This window comes from Peromyscus maniculatus, chromosome 6 (assembly GCF_049852395.1).
Source record: "Peromyscus maniculatus bairdii isolate BWxNUB_F1_BW_parent chromosome 6, HU_Pman_BW_mat_3.1, whole genome shotgun sequence".
Classification (NCBI taxonomy): Eukaryota; Metazoa; Chordata; class Mammalia; order Rodentia; family Cricetidae; genus Peromyscus; species Peromyscus maniculatus.
Genome location: NC_134857.1, coordinates 9,795,627 through 9,815,967, shown reverse-complemented (window position 1 = coordinate 9,815,967; position 20,341 = coordinate 9,795,627). Strand labels below are relative to the sequence as shown.

The 20,341-nt window shown below is 40.4% G+C and overlaps 1 protein-coding gene across 13 annotated transcripts in view; it reads left to right on the top strand.

Moving 5' to 3' along the window:
* Mecom (MDS1 and EVI1 complex locus) overlaps nt 1-20,341 on the top strand; it is a 562,596-nt gene that overhangs the window by 509,346 nt on the left and 32,909 nt on the right. For 6 of the 13 annotated variants that reach the window (XM_042278915.2, XM_042278917.2, XM_076573900.1 and 3 more), the window contains 4 exons: nt 6,583-6,685; nt 10,966-11,182; nt 16,753-16,900; nt 18,021-18,177. In XM_042278915.2, the coding sequence (XP_042134849.1) occupies nt 6,583-6,685; nt 10,966-11,182; nt 16,753-16,900; nt 18,021-18,177 (625 nt within the window). The remainder of the gene's footprint in view (nt 1-6,582; nt 6,686-10,965; nt 11,183-16,752; nt 16,901-18,020; nt 18,178-20,341) is intronic. The other 7 variants (XM_042278911.2, XM_042278918.2, XM_076573901.1 and 4 more) reach the window with 2 other exon arrangements.

The window sequence follows — 20,341 nt, the reverse complement described above, 5'->3', positions numbered from 1 at the left end:
CCATGTGCTCAGGAGATTCTAGCTATTTCTGGTATGAAGCCAGAAAGGTACTCAACAGCATGTTTCATGAGCCACCAAGGATGGTCAAGGGCAGAAGAAAAGCCTCCAACTTGGCAGTGTATCATCACCCAAAGATGATCTTTAGCTTCTTTGTAATGTGATGGTGGCACTTTTGACAAACCTTCAGAAACCACTTAGAATGATCACAAAGTTTCCATAGAATTAAACAAAATGGCCAGTTTAAGGAAAGAGGATTTGTGGACATTCCTTGTGGGCCCTGTAGGGAGATCCTGAGAGGTTATTAGACAGAGGACACAGGCCTCAAGACACACTAACTGACCCTTCAGCACCTCTCTCTCTTTTTATTTATTTATTTATTTATTTATTTATTTATTTATTTATTTATTTATTTATTTATTTATTTATTTTGAGACAGGGTTTCTCTGTGTAGTTTTGGTGCCCCTGGATCTCGCTCTGTAGACCAGGCTGGCCTCGAACTCACAGAGATCCGCCTGGCTCTGCCTCCCGAGTGCTGGGGTTAAAGGCGTGCACCACCACCACCTGGCAAGCACTTCTCTTCTTGTAGAAACTAGAACCAAAGTCAACTCTTTCCTTTAATTCAGTAAATTATATTTGTTTTCTCACATTACTAATAATGAGTTAAGAATGTATGGAAGAAAAAAACTTGGATAATGTCTTCTACTGAATTGTTTTTAGGAGGCAGGCCCCACTTTGTCTCAATTGTTTTATTTATTCATGCAATTCTTTATTTTTGGTGCATGAATGGACCTCAGAGCTTCACACATGCCAGGCAGGCTTGGGGACATAAGTCTGTGTCACTCTAGCCCAAGCCTCTCATTTTTTTTTCTTGCTTGTGACTGTAAGTAAAGCTGGAGAATACCTTCTGTTTGGAGAAACTAAAGGGCGTTTGGCTTGGGGGAAGCTTAGTCATGATAAAGCTAACTTTCTGTTGGAAGACTTTATTTCCTGGCCATCTATCTCTGTCTTCTGAATATATTTCTCTGCCTCTCGGTAAAATTAGACTTAGAATGTACATGAGGATTTTCGTCCAGAGGTTAAAAGCTTGACATCATTATTGCTTTCCCAAGCTGGGGTCTGCCACATTGCTAGAGGTAAATGAGGGGCCCAGTCTCTGTTTCCTGGGATGGTCAACTGTACACATCTGGTCTGTGGACTCATGCTGTCTTTGCAGTACAAAGACTGACAGATGTGTTCACATCAAGTGTTGACTCTGCTCAGACATGTACACTGTCACTTAGTTTCCCTTCTAGCACTTCCAAACACGCAAGTTCCACTTAGCTTTTCCTGCTTCTTCATTGTGCTTTGAATGAAGCTGCAGAAAAAAAAATCAAGCATTGAAGGCAAGCACTGGGAGTTGAGGGAGAAATCAGCTAAGACTTGCACAGAGAACACAGCAATAGTCTGAGAAAGCTGCTTCTCCATATAGATTCTGCAGGGAGTACATTTCTCTATTATTTCAATTATTAGAACTTCCTGAATAGGTTGAAGGTCACTCATAATTCACACTTCTGTCATTTTTAGACATGCCAAGTACAGTCTATTATGCATAAATAAAACTTCCAGTGTTTGACCATGGAAAATAAATGGAAAGTCATAACAATGAGGCCTTGTTCATCTTTTACAAAGTAAATGGTTTGTTTTCTTTCTTGTTTTCTCTTGTACATTGAAGTTTATCTTCTAACTCAATAGTACAAATATAGCACTTTAAAGTGATCCACTCCTGTCAGACTAACAGCAAAGCTGTTCTGAAAGATTCTTAAAACTTCTATTCTGTAGGATAATGAGCAAGAACATTTTACCTTTTGTAAGTACAAATGGAAATATCATTATTTTGATGGCAGATTTGGTTGGACAGAGGCCTTGACAAAATGAAGCTGGTTTGAGAGGCTTCTGAGGACTATTAGCTTTTCTCAGAATGCTTTTGAGTGTCTCTGCTCTCCTTACTGTGATCTCCTTCAACTTAAATAACTGATGGAAAGAAGCATTTAATGACATGTAATTAATTAAAAATTAATTAAAATTTTATCTTTGCATAAGATGTATATAGCATAATATACAGTTAAATGTAACCCATGTTACACACAAGTAGAATTAATCTGGTCACTAAGCATTAACTTCCCATTAGATACAATTAATACATAACATGAGATTGTTGATAGTTCATGTAAAATTTCAAATTCCTCAAAAATATGAACTTTGCTTCATTTAGATGTTACATGTAAAATATATAATATGTCTCAGTAACAAAATTATTTACATGTAACACTGAGTGATAGTGGATCTCTTAGAATCTGAAAATTGGCTGCTTTTGTCCACACCATTAATATATTTTTTTTAATCTCTTGTTTTGCCTTGTTTTACCTGAGTGGTCTTTCTTTTTGCGTTCAGAATTGGTTTCAGAGTTTGGTTAAAAATGAATTAACTACAATAATTATATCTACAGTAAGTGATGCCTGTTTACTAGTGCATTGTATTTTTGCCTTAAGTTACACATGTTACCAGCACCAAAAGGTAACAGTTTTGGGTTTCCTGGTATTGTTTTTCAATTATGCAAACAATTAAGAATTCTTTTTGAAACTCAGAAATTTTGCTCTCACAAAAATTGGTAGTAAAAGACTACAAAGAAGTCTGTTACTAAATCAATCATTATAGATGCTTATCTTTTTAAATTGAAGAATTCAAAAATCCAAGTGTAACATTCATGCTTATGAACATAGAAATACAACTTCTCAGAAAAGAAAAAAAAGTCTATCCAGATAATAAAAAAATTAAATTTTTATGTTATGAAAAAGTTTAACTGTATGGAAAATTAAGTCATGTTCATAACATCTATTTCTGAATTTTAGTGCCAGTTATCAAATTTAAAATCCTAGAAGAGATCCCAGAATTTAAGATATGTAATAACTTGTTTGTGAAAATAGAATTTCCATGTACCTGTTTCTCACACTGTGAGGACCCACTCTTCTGCTTTCGCACTTTGTGCTGGGATGATCTTTCATTCCAGCAGAGCACTCTTTGAGAGAGCAGCATAAGAAACTGACAACTTTTGAACTGGTTGAAACTTATTTCTGAATACTCGAGATTTCTGTACTTGTACTGAATTCATCACAAAACCCAGGACATTTTAATTTTGGACCTGGTTAAGTTTTTCCACACAACTACAATGGGAAAGGAGGACTGTTAAGTATTTTATAGAATTTAGCAGACTAATCAACTCCCATTTTTCCACAGCAAACTCCCAGAAAAGTAGTGTCTTTTCTTCTGGTGTCTAACTCAGATGACTCAGGGTTTATAGGCTTGCTGTGCAGCTGAGTCTCTGGGGATGCCCTGGTCTTAAAGACAGTGTGTCTGTAAGCATCCACATTGGTAACTGTCTGCATAGATCGCTCCTGCTGCTGTCGGATTTTTATTTACCACAAGATGTTTTTATAACATGAAAGTAGAGACACAGCATTTCCTGAAAATGGAGACACAGTATTTCCTGAAGGAGGAGGTTCATTCAGGGTTGTGTCCCATCATTTTCCCATGCAATCAGCTTGAGGCAAAAAAAAAAAAAAAAAAAAAAAAAAGAAAAGTCATTTTGTTTTGAATGCTTGCTAATATATTCCTATTGTTGTGATAAGGCATATCTGGGCTCAAGTATTCAAATTATATTTCACTGCTGTTATAATTAGAGGAGAAACACATAGTTTGACTTCAAGACTTCTATGGTCCTAGGGAAGGGCATACAGCAAGGACCACAAGAGCAGAAACACCTTGAGAGGAGGACTGGACCCATAAGGGTGTGGAGAATGGGACTTCAAGGCATGTTCTTATTGCTATATGGGGAAGCATGCCCAGAATTTGCCCTCGTTATGGCTGGCATTTGCCAGTTCTTTTCAAACCCCAGTTTCACGAGCACCATAAAAATTCAGTTAAAATTGAAAAGAACACCCTGAAGTTAAAATCCACTCTGCTCTGCCTTGCCTTTCATGGCCTGGAATGTCACCTTTTACCTCCAGTAAATAAAGCCAACGTCAACACTCTTCCATGTCTTTTATATTTTATGCACTCAATATTCTTCACATGACAATCTGGACACTTAAAGGGTAATTACACGAGTGATCTATGTCCTGGCAAAGAGAATTGTCTTCATAATATATAGTTGCAGTGTATCCATCATTTTCTTTTGTTCCTTGGACTGTTCGCATTGGATTGAGTAAGTCTAAAATGGAATTAAAAGAGACATGATTAATAGAGGACCGCAAAGAGATCACGGCATCATAATACTTTCTTAAAGCGGCCTGACGTGTGTGTTTGAGGAGTGTTGCCCAGCCGAGACAAGCTCTCTCTTCTACCATCGTGTGTGAGTTGTCTTTCTAACCTCACTGTTTCTGAGAAGCCACTGAAAAGTCCTAATATGTCACGATTTAAATGTTAACATGCTGTTGGAAAGGAAATTAATAAGTTAAACCTGCAAGAGATGCCAGAGCAGAGGTGATTCCAACTGTTGAGAGAAGTCTATTGTTTTCTAAGGGGAAACAGAACTCAAGAAGGAAGCATGGTACTAACCAGCCTGTAACTCGAAGGTGTAAGGGAAAGGCACACACATGCAGCGATATTTTAATCTGGTAACTTTCTGAGCACGGCTCTTCCTGCCTGTAAGCCTCCAGAGAGACGAGAGTGTGATGGGTTGGCTTTGGGTGCAAGGTGACCATGTTCTGCTCTGTGCTCCCTTTTAAACAGAAACTGCAGAAGGAGCCGATTTTGTGATAGTCTACATTTCACTCTGGGAAAAATGTAAGAGTTGTAGGTTACATTATAGCAGTGTTCAGCAGTGCTTCATGATTCACATTATTATTTTCTATAAAGAAACTTAAGTTGCTTTAACTACCAATGAATTTTTTAAAAACTTCATTTTGACAACAAAGAGACTAAGCAAAAAAATATTCCTCATTGGATTTTTTTTTTTTTTTTATTTAGCACAATTCCATGCTCTGGTCTTTTTTTATAGGAAAAAAAAATAATAAACAACTGGAGTTTAGAGCCACCTACTGGAAAAAAGAGGCACATGCTTCTGTGTAAAGTCTTAAGCTTTTCAAAGGATAAACAGATAGGTAAAGGTAAAAAGTGGATGGATATTTTCATTGATCTCAGAGGAAGATTTACACAGATTTTCTCAGCTTGAAGTGAGCAAACGTTCCTGGGTATCAGACTCAGAGCAAGTCCGAGGCCGGTCTCCTGTGAACAGTGTCTTCTTTATCCTGGTTTTTGGTTGATTTGTGGTCTGTACTTTCCCCATACTTTTGCTATTGGCTTTGTTTTGGCTCCTGCATGTGGCCTGGTGTTCAGAATATATTGGGGGTGGGAGTACAATCTTGCTTGTTTATGGATTATCTAACTAGTAAAAGGATTGGTGTGGGGGACAGAAAAACAGAATGCAGGTTAGTATGAGGGAGATGAACATTTAGGAAAAGACATAGGGTCGATTCACACAGGTACTTCAGAGGGCTATAATTTCTAGTGTTTGCTAGTTACAATACAACTTTCCTTTTCCCCAAAACCACCATCTGGTTATAGAATTGTTTAATAACTAACCTTAGAATGAGATGAATAATCGAAAGATTTTAATGGTAAAATAAATGCACATCTTGAAGATTTTTATGCTTAAATGCTTCCTTTATCAGTGATGAAAGCCTGGTGCCTGGACACACAGAAGGCCATGACTTGTCTGTCACTGAGCTCCTGGGAAAGATAGGCAGCTCTTGGAAATTTCAGATTGAGGTTCTCCATAAACCCCTACTCCCTCCCAATCCCTCCCAAACCACTAGTAGCAGATTTATTAAATCCTTCCTGTCCTTACCACTCAGCTAGAAAGCCAGGGCATAAGCACCTCAAACAGCCTGATTGCACAGTTACGTGAGTGGCAGAGCCTGTGTGATGGAGATGCAATCAGGAGCTGGGGCACCAGGGCAGGACCGAGGTAGGGGCTCACCTTTCTGATGGGTACCAGTAGAAAACGGTGTTTAGAAACAAAGAGGCTCTCCTGTGATTCTGTTCTCTAGAGACCATGGCAATTCAGTTGGCTGCATCCCACCTACCATTCCATTTGGATCATCTCATGGAGAAAGGGGCCTTGCTAACGTAGGGCCAACTCAAGCTCAGCTAGCCCACTGCTGGATGATCAGGAGTGGCTCAGCTCTGTGAGGGAGGGGCCGGCTAGGTGCTTTGAAGAATTCAGGCATGAGAAAGTTCTTCCTTAAGTGTTAAACAGACTATAGGTGACCATATAGCCAACTTGTTTTATGGAATTTGCTCGGTATACTAGCAAGGCTTTGGGAAAAGTTTGTAAACTGCTTGAGGGATTTTTCTTTATTTCAACAAGGAGATTTTTTTTCTTCTTAGTTTATAAAACAGAAATCACCATTTCCTTTGATAAAAAATAAAAGGGAATGTGTTTGTTAAAATATAAGAAAATGTACAGCTGCCCCGGTGTATCCTGCCCTTTGTTAACGCTTGCTCCTGTCTGTCTTTCCTGCCACCTGGGTCTGATCTTTGAAGATATTCTACCGAGTAGTCGCAGACATTGCACCAGGGGAAGAGCTCCTGTTGTTCATGAAGAGTGAAGACGATCCCCATGAGCCCATGGCGCCTGACCTCCATGGTGAGTGTGGTGCGCAGCACCCGGGGCCAGCTGCATTCCAGAGATGGCAACATGTCCAAGAGGGCTCTTCACACCTGTGGTTTTTTCATGAGCTACCTTGGCTACACAGTGTCCTTGCTGACAAATGCGTTGTCTCAGAATGGGTATTTTCTGGAGTTGACATGTGGTTATTGTGACGGAGAAGCCACAGTGAGCTAAGGTCTAACCTGACGTGCACAGAAGCGAATTTTGAAGACCTGGTCAGAACCATCCCCTTCAGTTTGGTCAATTCCTTCTGTAAGAATCCTCCCACTCTTTTAAAGAGTTTTTATTAATTGTTTGTATATTTAGTGTTCTGTCTGCATGTGTGTATGTGCATACACAGTTTGTATGTACAAACAGTGCCTACAGAAGCCAGAAGGCGGTGTCACACTTTAGAAGCTTAAGTGATAGGAAGTTGTGAGCCATCATGTGGGAACTGGAAATTGAACCCAGGTCCCATGCAAGAGTCTAAGTTGCTTCAAACCACCAAGCCTCTCTCCAGCCTTTCCTTCCACTTTTTGAGAGACTTGGAGCTTTCTTAAAACAGTCAGCTGCCTCTCCCACTTTCATTCCTATTACTGGGAAAGTGTTTTCATGGGAGCGAAACATGACCTTGTGGGAGGAGAAAGGAAGAGATCCTGGACAAAGAAGTACAGATAAGGAAATGTTACAGCCAATGGAATTATTCCATGCCAGAAGACTGTTGTATATCAAAGGATGGAGGCTCTAGACAAGTGAGAGTGAGTAGTGATCCATGTTCAAGACAACCAGGACAACCTGCTTGTGGGTCCTTGAGCTGAGGCGATGTTTCCGTTTTCCCTCCTGTTCCTGTCTCCTAATATAATGTGATTTGGTTCAACACAGTATGTTGAACCAAAAATACTTTAGAGCACCTTTCAGTTGCAAGTATCAGAGTCAGGCTCCAGTTATGCCGAGATAGGACCTGAGCTCTCGAGTCTCTGAGATGGAAGCTGCCTTCATGGCTAGTTATTGTCCCCCACAGTTGAGCTCCATCTGTCTCTTTGTAAAACATCCTGGTGGTTTAGGGGTGTCTTTGGATCATACATTTTTCTATCAGAAAGTCTGACATGAATTGCCTTTAGAAATCTAGACTTCTCAGTCAGTCTGGTGGAGTTTGTGCCTGAATGGTGGAGTCTGACCTTACTTAGACAATACAGGGTGCTTAATGATTAAAAATGTGTAGTCTGGGGCTCATTGGGTACAGTTTTCACTTGTACATGACTGTTGAGTCCTAGATGTTTTCAAGCAGTTTTTTAAAGTAGTAGCGGTGGTGGCGCACTCCTTTAATCCCAGCACTCGGGGGGCAGAGGCAGGCGGATCTCTGTGAGTTCAAGGCCAGCTTGGGCTACCAAGTGAGCTCCAGGACAGGCTCCAAAGCTACATAGAGAAACCCTGTCTCGAAAAACAAAGAAAAAAAAGTAGTAGAAATGATTAATTTACTGCTTTCAAAATACCCAAATAAAAGTAATTATTCCTTCTTAAGACTGCCACTCATTAAAGAAAGTAGTCATGGTTTAAGGTATTTTGGGGGCTAAAAAGATAGATTGCCTTGCAAGCCTGAAGACCTGGGTCTGATCTTCAGAAGCCACGTGGTAACATCCAAGAGTGATGCCATGTAGTCTCAGTGCCTATGAGGTGGAGACAAGTGAAGCTTTGGGACACTGACTGGTCTGCCAGCCAATTTAGTGAGTTCTAGGCCAGTACCTGAAAATTGTCACCCGAGGTTGTCTTCCCATCCACACATATACACGCATCTGCACACACACTTTTACACACACATATATGAACACACATACACACATACATTTTGGCACAAAACATCCTTGAGTCATTAATTGCTTGTTGTTTCAATGTATTATATTTATTTTCAAATATAACCATGTACTGATGTATAAGACTTAGAAAGTTTAAGTGGTTATTTGGGTTCTATACTTCTAGAAAAAAAATAAATTTAAAGCATTTGTGCTCGATATCTTCTTGGTGCTGTGTATAATACGCTTTGCATACATTGTTTCCTAATCTTTTACATATAGATTATAACCCCCTGAGTGAGGTATTATATTGATTCTGCAGGTTGAGGAACTGAGGCCAAGGGGAAGTAAATTCTCTTGGAAGAAAACACAGCCAACACGTAGGACAGTGTCTTTTTTGTCTAATATTAGGCTCCTTCCATGCATTTTGCAGCCTGGAAGCTCTGTTTCTTTGTGGATTCCTGGATGAGATTGGAAGCACAGATCTTGACTATGTAGACAGTGCTATAAATGTTAGAAAAATTTTTAGTTGCTATTGAGATTTCTGTCTCCAAGGCAGAGGAGATTGACTGTAGACCACATCCACACCCCCATAACTCGCTGCATACCAAGTAAAGACAGAGTTATCCACATCCTCTGCCATTGCCACCCCTCCATTACTGATGTGGTTTAAGCTAAACCTGTGTCTTCAGTGGTAGCAGGCTCTCGGTGGGTCTCTGTTAGACTTGCCCCACTGTACATGGAGAAATTCTTCTACAGACCAAGCCTGAACATATGTCCACTTCCAGCTTCCGGTGAAATTCTGTTCCCCTCTTAACATGAGCATTTAATCCTCCTGTAACATCCTTTCTCTCCTCCCCTCCGTGTGCCTTATCCACCTGGCATGCTTCACTGCAGTCTGATCCTTCTGTGAGCCGTGTGTGTGAGCACCTTCACCCTTAGTGCACACTATCCCCATCTCACCTGGCTGATTTGTACCTATTCTAAGCACTTTGTGAACCATTTTCTCCAACTTAGTTGAGGTAGGCAGTTATTTCCTTGGGTTCCTGTGTGTTCTTTTGTCACAGCATTGCACTCATGCATATCCCTCTGAGTTTCTTGCGTATTCATTCTCCAGCAAAGTGTCTGGCAATTTGGTAGGTGATTACAATGTTTTCCCCCAAACACTTAGTCAATTAATAACTGAAGAATAACGTCTTCCTTGGTTATTGGTCTAGAAAACAGCATATGTGTCATGGTTTTACTATGGATGCTTTTCAGCTTCGTGAGATATACACAATACCTCTGGGAGCATACCTGTGACCTCCACTGAGTGTGGTCTTTTGAGTGGAATCTCAGCTATTGAGTAGAAAGAGCAGGAACAGTGCTCTTTGTCCCTGACTATAAAGCACATTGTTTGTGTTTTCCACTACTGTTGCCTATTTATAAATATGTCCATTTAAAGTGTAAATTCATGTATGCTGTTTAACAAAGCCATGTCAATTATCACTGGCCCCAGAGGACAGTAAATTAACCTTGCAGGGTGCTAAAGACAGCCTGTGCTCCATGACAATTTGCTGACAATGATGGGTATAACTGTGGTTCAGACAGGGCCTCTGTGTGTCCTGTGGCTTTCAAGCAACATGCCATTGGCTTAGGGAAATGTGGAAGTGAATTCGAATCCTGACACAGTCACTTATCATTCAGCTTTGTAACTGACTGCTTAGTTTTCCTCAAGCTTTAGTACTGTTATCTGAAAATTTAGGTAAAAATTAAGTTTTAAGGAATATGAATTACTCCTGTACTGGCTTGAGAGGCTAGATTATGGTTAGTGTGTATTAATTATTGCTTCTATTATCCCTAGAACCTGCAAATGTGTTTAGGTGCTAAGTTTTACTTTCACAGATCACATTGTAGCCACAGGAAATGCATTATTTTTCCAGATTGTTATGGGGTTCTTTCCATATGTTATTTTTAATTTCTACCCTAAGCTTGGCTTGGGAGAAATAACAGTCAACAGTTCTAGGGTTGGGAAATGGCTTAGTGGGTAAAGTGCTTGCTGTCTAAGCATGAGGCCTTGAGTCTGGATCCTCAGCATCCATGGAAAAGCCAAGCACATCTGTGCACATCTGTAACCCCATCAGAGGTAGAGGCAGAATCAGGAGTATCCCCAGGGTTTGCAGCCGAGCCAGTTCATCAAAGTGGTGAGCGGTCCACTGAGAGGTTGTTTCAAAAAACAAAGTGGGGAGCAATAGAGACAGACACCCAAGAGCAGCATCTCCCCTCCACATGTGCATACATGTAAGGGTGAGTCCACTTATACACAGATAGTCTCCCCCAATCTCCGTCCCTCCCTCTTCCCATCTTTCACACACACCACACACATGCACACACACACACACACACACTCCAAAAGCAAACAATGGTTGTGTAACTCTGTAAGGTTCATGGTGGCAGTTGATTCTGGACCTACAGTGCTAGCTACTAACACCCGAACTGTCTCCACAGAAGATCGGCAGCACCGCTGTGAGGACTGTGACCAGCTCTTTGAATCCAAGGCTGAACTAACAGATCACCAGAAGTTTCCATGCAGCACACCTCACTCGGCGTTCTCCATGGTGGAAGAGGACTTGCAACAAAACCTTGAGAGTGAGAGTGATCTCCGAGAGATCCATGGCAACCAGGACTGTAAGGAATGTGACCGCGTTTTCCCCGATCTGCAAAGGTTAGCAAAGGCCTGTTGAACATGGCTGTTTGCTCTGCAGCAAAATGTTATGCTGGAGTTTGGCAGTTTTGTTCTGGGGAAGATTGGAGCTTCAAACATCTGGCCAGATTTGCTGGTGGCATGCTCAGGGATCCCTGTTTCCTTTTTTTTTTTGTCAACCAGAAAATATTCTGTCCATCCTCTTTCCCTTTCATCTCCCCCCTCCCACTCCTTCCTTTCTTCCTAAACTTAGGGATCCAACCAGAGCCTTGACTGTATTCAACAAGTGCTCAACCAGTGCACTACATCTCCAGTCTACAGATATTATATTTTAAGTTGGGTTCTTGTGAACTGAAGGCCCAACTTACAGGGAATGATGACTCTGAGGAAAAAAAATACAGGGTGAGGGAACAAATAGGTGGTGATATGCCAAGAAGAGTAAAGCTACCTCTAAATCATTTAAATGACTAAACATCTAGACCTCAGGCTCACTTTAAAAGATGCTTTTTGATAGGGCCATGTAGCTCAAGGATTTAATTCAAATTAGTCATCCAATTGTACAGCTATGAGAGAACAAGAATATGCTGTATCTTTGTGTAGGATTTTCTACGGGGAAGAATGGCAGGCCCTGTAGGAATCTAAATGAAGCAATGCTTGAATATTTACCTTTCAGAAAATGAAAATCAGATCTCAGTAGCGTATTTGCTTTGCATGGATGGCCCTTCAAATTTGATTTAAGAATGTTTTTCATTTGACTGAAGGAAACAACAACACCATGTCCTCCCCTTAAAAGACTATGTTGATAACTATGCTACAAAATGCAACGTCATGTGTAGAGACGCTAATAACTTTTCTTTTTGTTTATTTCTACCTAATGGCTTTTGCTTTTGGTTCACAAAGGATTTTAATAATTGCATTCATTATTTTGTGTTTTTAAATCTGGAAATGATCTTTGGAACACACAATTCGACTTTCAGGAGAACACATCACGCCATGTTTCCGTGGGAAAGCTGTGCATCAACTGGCCTTGTTCAAGAGTGTGGATGGCTGAGTGAGCTCTCCACACAGCTCACACCGCAGTTCACCCTTTCTTTCCCTGTCCTTCTTCACTGGCTGCTCTCCCTGTTTTTCTGTCCCTCCTCCTACTGCCCTGCACTCTCTTCTCCTGTTTTGGTCTTGCTAGGAAAGGCTTTTGTGCAAACATCATTCCGTTTAGGTATGAATGACTAACAGACATTGAGGTATAACCACTTTCTTAATGAGACTGAGTCAAATAGATGCATCTTAAGCTTTGGAAACTCAGGTCCAAGTTAGTTTGTTACTAATGAAAAGAGAAAATGGGAAATAAGAGAGATTCCCTAGCACCCTTTATATTCACTCTATGAATATGAATCTGCAGAGAATGAATCAGTAAGTTATCTATATATGGTTAGCAAAATGTGTATTTATAATAAAAAAATCACTCAGTGTCTCTCACATATCATCATGCCCCAATATTATAAAAGATAAAACCAGTAGGTGCCAGTAAGAAGAGAAAATATTCATACAAAGAAATAGTATTTCTGGTGCCAGAAATGAAGTATTTTCTTTGATTAAAAAAAAAAAAACAGACAGTATTACTGTGAAAAAAAATGAAATTCTCAGTTCCTTTGGGAGGTGAATAGCAAGTGTCCTTAGGAGGGACCTTCTGGATCTATTCAAGCTCAGACAAGAGCTCCAGGTAGGCCACTTCATGCTGAAGGCAACTGTCAGTCATTGGGTGGACTACAGTGCAGAACCTTCCAAACCTGCCTTCTGGAAGCCTGGCCAGACGCAAAGAGCATATTTTCAAGCAGTTGGGCACCATTTCACTAAGTGTTGTGGTGGATTGTTGTTGTCATGGATTATATGCTCTAGTCCGGCCCCAAATGTGCATCTTTTGGATAGTTCCCTCTTCATTGAAGGCTGCCATTATTGCTAATCTTGTCAATAGATGAGACTGCCTTCTTTAATGTAACGCATTCTTCTTTCTGCATCTCCCATCTAAAATATTTAAAATTCTTTGTTGAATTTATTTGTGTGTGTATGGGAGTGTGTGTGTGTGTGTGTGTGTGTGTGTGTGTGTGTGTGTGTATGTGGGGGGGGATACAACTTGATGGAGTTGCAGGAGTTTGTTCTCTCTTTCTACCATGTCGAATCCTAGGATAGGACTTAGGTGGTTAGCCCTAGCACATTTACACACTGAGCCATCTTTTTGTCCCTAAAATCTTTAAAACAAATCCAGAGGTGGGTGCAGGGCGGGGGCGAGAACATGGGATGCTGACAAAGCTCCACAAATGATTATTAAACTGTTGGAAAAGTAAAGAAGTCTGATAACTGGCTGGAGTGCCTCTGTTTGGGGAAGCAATGCACTTTTGCTTTTGGATAACTTGCTTCTCTCCCTCCTTTTGGGGGTGCACATGAGGGCTAAGAGGGTGTATGTGTGTATGTGTGGAGTCTGTGCATGTGCACATGTATGTGTAGCTATATGAACACATATATGCACATGCATGAGCAGGACAGAGGATAACCTTGGCTTTCATTCTCTGGAGGCTGTCCACGTTTCTTTTCTGTTTTATTTTGAGACAGGATTTCTCTTTGGCCTGAAGCTTACTGACTAGGCTAGGCCAGCTGGTGCCAGTGAGCCTACCCCAGGGCTCTTCTCTCTACCTTCTCTGCTTGGATTTCAAATGTATGCTGTCATGTCAGCCTTTTATGTGGGTGCTAGGAACTTAATTTTGTTCCCCATGCTTCCATATTACTGACTATCTACATGGTCCTTTTTATCAGAGTAGTTGACAGTGAAAACACTGTGGAACAAAATGAATCTCATGCTACTCAAGAGAAGGAACGAAGGAAACCTTGCCTTGCTTTGTCATCCCCTACTGAGTGCTATGTGCTCACAACAGTCTTTTGGAACTAGACCACATTCTTGTAGTTAGGAGAAAGAATGAGTTTTAGAGCACATAGCAGTCTTCTGCCATTGGGAGGCAGGGCTTAGGATCCACATACGCATACTGGAATATGTGTCCAAAATGGCTTACTCTCCCTGGCTACTGAAGAAAGCGAAAGCTCAGTCACTGCAGTGGTTTCCAAGGATGCTTCTGACCCAGCCCACGCTCATCGAAGTTACTGAGATCTGTCCTACCTCATTCACTAGCTTTTCAACTTCAACAAACAGAGGACTGCATGTGCAGAGAAGGATAGGGTCTTCCAGCTCCGTGTCCCCTTTCCACCCAGTACTTTGTTTCCAGCACTTGTGGTCAGACAGTAGCATTTTCAACAGGACTGACGCATAGGGCCTCACAACGAGTTCCTATGCCAATACGAATAGGAAGGAAACTATAGAGGAAAGTAAATGTTGGAAAGGTATTTTTAGTTTATGAGGATAGGAGAGTGAGTGCCTTATTCAGTTACCAACCCCACTCATAACTGCTGAGGAATGCATTCTTAATACACGTCTTAATTGACATTCAAATACAGGATATTCATCCCACAGGAAAATGAGACAGAAAATTAAACACTCATTCTTGCCAGTTTTAATAGATTTTTATTGTGGAATGCTTCAAATCGCACACACCAGAGAGGATGATGAATTTAAAAACACCAGTGTGTTCAGTTTCAACAATTGTCACAAAGGCCAGTTTTGTTTAGAGTATTTGAAACAAACTTCGGATATTATATTTTTCTTTATATGTATTCTCATTGTATATATATTTAACACACATTTTATATGTAAGTCAGGATGTGTCTGTAGAAACTTAAGACTTTTGAAACAGTTTGGTAGTGTACTTTAAAAATAATAAGTTTGGCATACTGATAGTTAGGGCTTTTAGGATTATTATGAACAGAAGGTCTATGTATTACAGTTGATTGACAGAATTAGGCCTACTTTAATCTAGTAAATATTCCTCTTGTCAAATTCTCCCTCTCAGTCTATCTCTCTCCAGCTACTTTTCTCAGTACACCGTTTTCCTTGCAAATTCTGCTGTGTATATGTCCTTGGTGGTTTGTGTATATGTCCTCTCTCTTTCCTGCTTTTGCCCATAAAGGCATCATTGCATCCTCAGCCTTGGCTGGGCTTTAGATGCAGTGGTTTAACAGCATGCATTGTTGATATTGTCATTTATATATATCAGGTAATTAATTAATGACAAATGAAGAATTCCAGTTTCATCATCCCTTCATCATTTATTATGAGGATTAATTAACTATGTGTAGAAAAACCACCCCTTGTTGTCCATTTTGCCACCCTAAAATAGAGTCTCCATCATAGGGAAAGCATGAAACGTATTTGTATTTCCCCTTCATTGTCTGGCTTTCACAATAATCACCCCATTAGGGTGACTGGCAAAGTTTTGTTTTGTTTAAAGACTCATGGTTATTGGTGCTTAACTTTGACTACCTTTGGACAACAAGCAGATTTTCAAATTGGCATCCTGATTTCTTTTGAGATTATCTACCACTTTCTTGCTCTTTGTAATAACAAACTGTTCAGAACCTAGCTTGTATGCTTTATCAGAATGGAGCTCCTAGTACTGTACGTGAGTGTAGTATGCTAGTGTGCCATGGACGATGTGGTCAATGAACAAAATGTTGCAGATGCCTGCTAACTACAGACATTATCTATACTTGCTTCTCATTGTATTTGTGCAGGGTCACGTACCAAATTAGGAAAGGAAGCCAAAAAATCTCAAGAAATCAAAGCATTCTAAACTTTAAAATGTAGATAGACTATCTTGTGAGAAACTTCTAATCATGTTTTTCTCAATACTGTATTTACTTAAATTCCATATGCTTTCTCTTATAATTCATGTTATCTATCTATCCTTAATTTATCTATCTATTTGCCTATCTATCTATCTATCTATCTATCTATCTATCTATCTATCTATCTATCATCTATTATATTTATCCATCATTCATCTATCTTCTATCTATCATCTATCATCTATCTATCTATCTATCTATCTATCCATCTGTCTATCGATCTTTCACATATCTTCTTTTTCATACTCATCATTGCAGTCGCCAGTGTTATTGCCATCATCTATTATCTATCCCCATGTATCCCCATGTATCTATCTGCACATCCACACACCTATATCAGGGCCATAATCAAAAGTTAACTTTCAGTTCTCTTTTCTATATGACTAGAAATATAAATACTTTCATATCTAGAGGTTACATAGAGAAAATACTTACCTCATATCCTTAAGCATTTTATTAATATGTTTTATATTGGAATGAAGTAGATAGCAGCAATCAATGTTGCTATTAAGATTATGTCACAAATCTATAATAGATAGATAACTGTCTATCATAGTCCTAATCCTCGATAGCTGTGTCAGATTTATTCCTAACAGGGCTAGAGCTGATGGGAAATGTAGTCTAGGGGACCTAACAGGTACTGCTGTCCATCAAAAGCCCATTTCTCCCTTTCCTTCCTCTCACGCCAACTTCTTTCCTTCTCAGTTCTTTCCTTGCCAGATGGATTAGTAACGAAGTAGAATTCTGTTTTTGAATGTTTTCCTTGTCACCACATCTTATTAAATCCATTGTTCTCTTAACAGCTTGGAGAAGCACATGTTGTCGCATACCGAGGAGAGGGAGTATAAGTGTGATCAGTGTCCCAAGGCATTTAACTGGAAGTCCAATTTAATTCGCCACCAGATGTCACATGACAGTGGAAAGCACTATGAATGTGAAAACTGTGCCAAGGTACAGTGAATTTGTGGGCTACTCACCTCTCTCTCCTCCTCTCTCTTCGTCCATCACCTGCCTTGAGATGGGGAACTGTAAATACCTTCAGAAAAGTAGACTGGGTGTTGTGTGCTGAAAAGCTTTAGTAGAGCACATAGAGACACTTAGTGGGAGGAGGTGAGGCTTAATGGTGAGTTACAGAACTGGGTGTGAGGCATCCCTGGTTCCGCTACTGACTTGCCAGCATGGGGTTGTTTCATTCCTCGTGGGGAAGGAAAATTGTACCCTGTGTTCATTACTTTTAATAGCTATTTGTGAGAAAAAAATCATATAACACACGGAATGCTCATTCAGAAAGAGTGGGAGACTCCAACTTTTTTCAAGTTTTCCATCTAATCCCTCTTATAAATCATCATTTGGTTCTCATCAAACAGTGCAGGGCTCTGTCTTAGTGGTTAGTGCTACACAACATTCAGGTGAAGTGATGGTCCTCCATTTGGACCACAGAGTGAGCTCCAGTAACAGCCATCCACAACAAACACAGAGATGTCCTGAAAGGTCGCTTTCTGTTTCTATAGCTTTCATGGCAGTAGAAAATGAGACATTTGAAATAGTTCAAGGATATTTTATTCCTGAATGTGTTACTGGGTTTTTCATTTTTATTTAGTGAAATATCCAAAGGAAAAGCTCCAGATTCCTGGAAACATGCAGAAGAAACACTGTGTTTGAGTTTAACTTCTTAGGGACATTATTTAAATTGATTTGGGGTACTTTCATCAAAATCTTCCAAATCATGTGTGCAATGTGTCTTTATTTAAAGTGTAGTTTTAATGATGGCCTGGATAGAATTGATCTTTACCCTCAGTTACTAAAAAGGCCTTGACTATGTCCTGATAGTCCATTCATTACATGGTCCAATAACTGATACTAATAGATACACTCCTATAAATGCAGAGGACAGAATAATTTCTGGGTTCTTCCTTAAAGGAGTTTCTTGTACTGTGGAAATACAGCTTTCTCTTGGTCTTTGGTGAAAACAAATAAAAACAAGACAAAGAAAGTTTCTCCTTGGGCTGTTGCTGGTCTTCTTTCTTGTATCTGAGCGAAGTTTCTGGATTAATCAGTACTCGTTTCCTAGCAGGTTTTCACGGACCCTAGCAACCTTCAGCGACATATTCGGTCTCAACATGTCGGCGCCCGGGCGCACGCTTGCCCGGAGTGTGGTAAAACGTTTGCTACTTCATCAGGCCTCAAACAACACAAGCACATCCACAGCAGTGTGAAGCCCTTCATCTGTAAGTGTGAACACACCAGCCTCCTCTGCATCTACCTCTCCGTCAAATGGCTCTGTGCTCAGGAGCATGGCCACCCACGGCCCTTGTGGGTGGGAGGAGGTTGCCTTCTTAGCTTTTTTTGGTCAAAAGTAGAAAGGTTATTTTATATTATAAGAAATTATTTTATAAGCAGATCCATGGCATTTTGTCTATAGTCCATGGGGTGTTTTCTTTTACATGGAATCAGTATCAGGCAAAGAAAAAGAGAAGTCATTAAATAATGAATGGAGAGAGCCTCCCTAGGCTGGAGGACTTAGTCAAGACAATCAGGTTTATCTCATATTGTAAATGTTCCTGGCTTTGTAAAACAACCAATAGCAGATATCACTAAATAGTTAAAAACCTGTTCTGGATCTCAAGAAGCTGGAAGAATCCCACCTGACAAGAAGGCTTATGTTATTGTGTGTGTACTGGAGTGTATGTGTGGAGGCGTAAATGCTGGAGTGTATGTGTGGAGGGGTAAATGCTGGAGTGTATGTGTGGAGGGGTAAATGCTGGAGTGTATGTGTGGAGGGGTAAAGGCTGGAGTGTATGTGTGGAGGGGTAAAGGCTGGAGTGTATGTGTGGAGGGGTAAAGGCTGGAGTGTATGTGTGGAGGGGTAAAGGCTGGAGTGTATGTATGAAGGGGAAAAGGCTGGAGTGTATGTGTGGAGGGGTACAGGCTGGAGTGTATGTGTGGAGGGGTACAGGCTGGAGTGTATGTGTGGAGGGGTAAAGGTTGGAGTGTATGTGTGGAGGGGGTAAAATGCTCTTACTCCTCCTCTGCCTGCTGATTCCATTGCAGATCGGTAGTTCTGGGCCAGTTGAAAAAGCAGACTATTTTCTCTTTGATGCTACACAGGCTCTTTCTCCCATCCACTGCACTCAAACAGATTTACAAGCTGCATGCTTTCAGGGGATGTTCCTCCTGCCCACCTACTTGGCACACCCCTGGACTGAGCACTTTAGTAACACACTTCAAGAAAAAAAAACTCAGCTCATTTTCTTTTGTTCATCATTGTGGGTCTGTTTCTGGGTTGTGCTGCACTAATTCAGAAGGTAAACTATTTGTTCCCAGTTCATCCAGGCAACAGCTCTGGGGCTCTTTGCTCCCTTACTCTGCTGGGTGTGTAAATACAGGGAAGAAGTGAGCTGCGCTACCAACTTCTAAACTGATTTTGGATCCAGATCTGGGTGGGATGGTTTGAATCATTACCAGCATCTGGCAGCATCTCTGATTTTTTGCTTTGGGAACTCCATAAAAACTAGTTCCATCTCCTTCTGGTTTGTTTGTTTGTTTATTTATTTTGACAAGCACTGATGGTTTGCAGTAGGTATCCGAGGCACCACTACAGAACCTGCTGGCAAAATACCTAATTTTCAGTGCCAGTGTGGAGTTGCCAGAGACTAACTGTCCTGTTCTTTGCCTTGACACAGCCTTCTTTTGTGCTTCCAAGTGCCAAAAAAGTTCTTGTCTTTCCTTTTCCAGTGTACAAGAGAGTCCTGTTTTGCTTAGATGTTCTGTTCCCTGGGTGGAGCGAAGACAACCAGCAGATAAACAAAGGGTGCCCTGAGCTCCCTGGGGAAGCTCTGTTGAAACCATGGGAAATTACATATACAATAGGAGTTTGAGATTTCTTGTCTTAAAAAAGAAAAAAAATAAAGGAAGAAAGAAAGAGAGCGTTCATAACTCTAGGTCACAATTCCTGGCACACCTGCTTGGAAGTGCTATAGGCATGTTATATTAGTTAATTTATTTCAGACTCATCAGAGATAAATGTTGGTAAGTTTTATGTTTTGGTGAGAAGAGCAGAATAAATCTCAAGGAACTCTGATCACCTCTTGCATGCTTTATCTATTTTTAAAAACAAAAGTCGGGAAGCATAGACTCCATTGTTCAACACTCTTGTCTGCACTATAAACCATGTTAAAGTCAACCTTTCCACTTTCAAGTATCACAGATTGTCCTTTATTATTCAGGCTGCATCCAGTATTTCCCTTGAATGCATTCTCAGCAATTATTGGTAAATTTAAATAACAGATGACTTTCTTCAAATATCAAATCTGACAGTGAACTGTGGAGTAATTACAAATAATAGCCATGTAATTTCAGAACAAAGGGGTTTGGACGTAGGAGTTGCTGTGA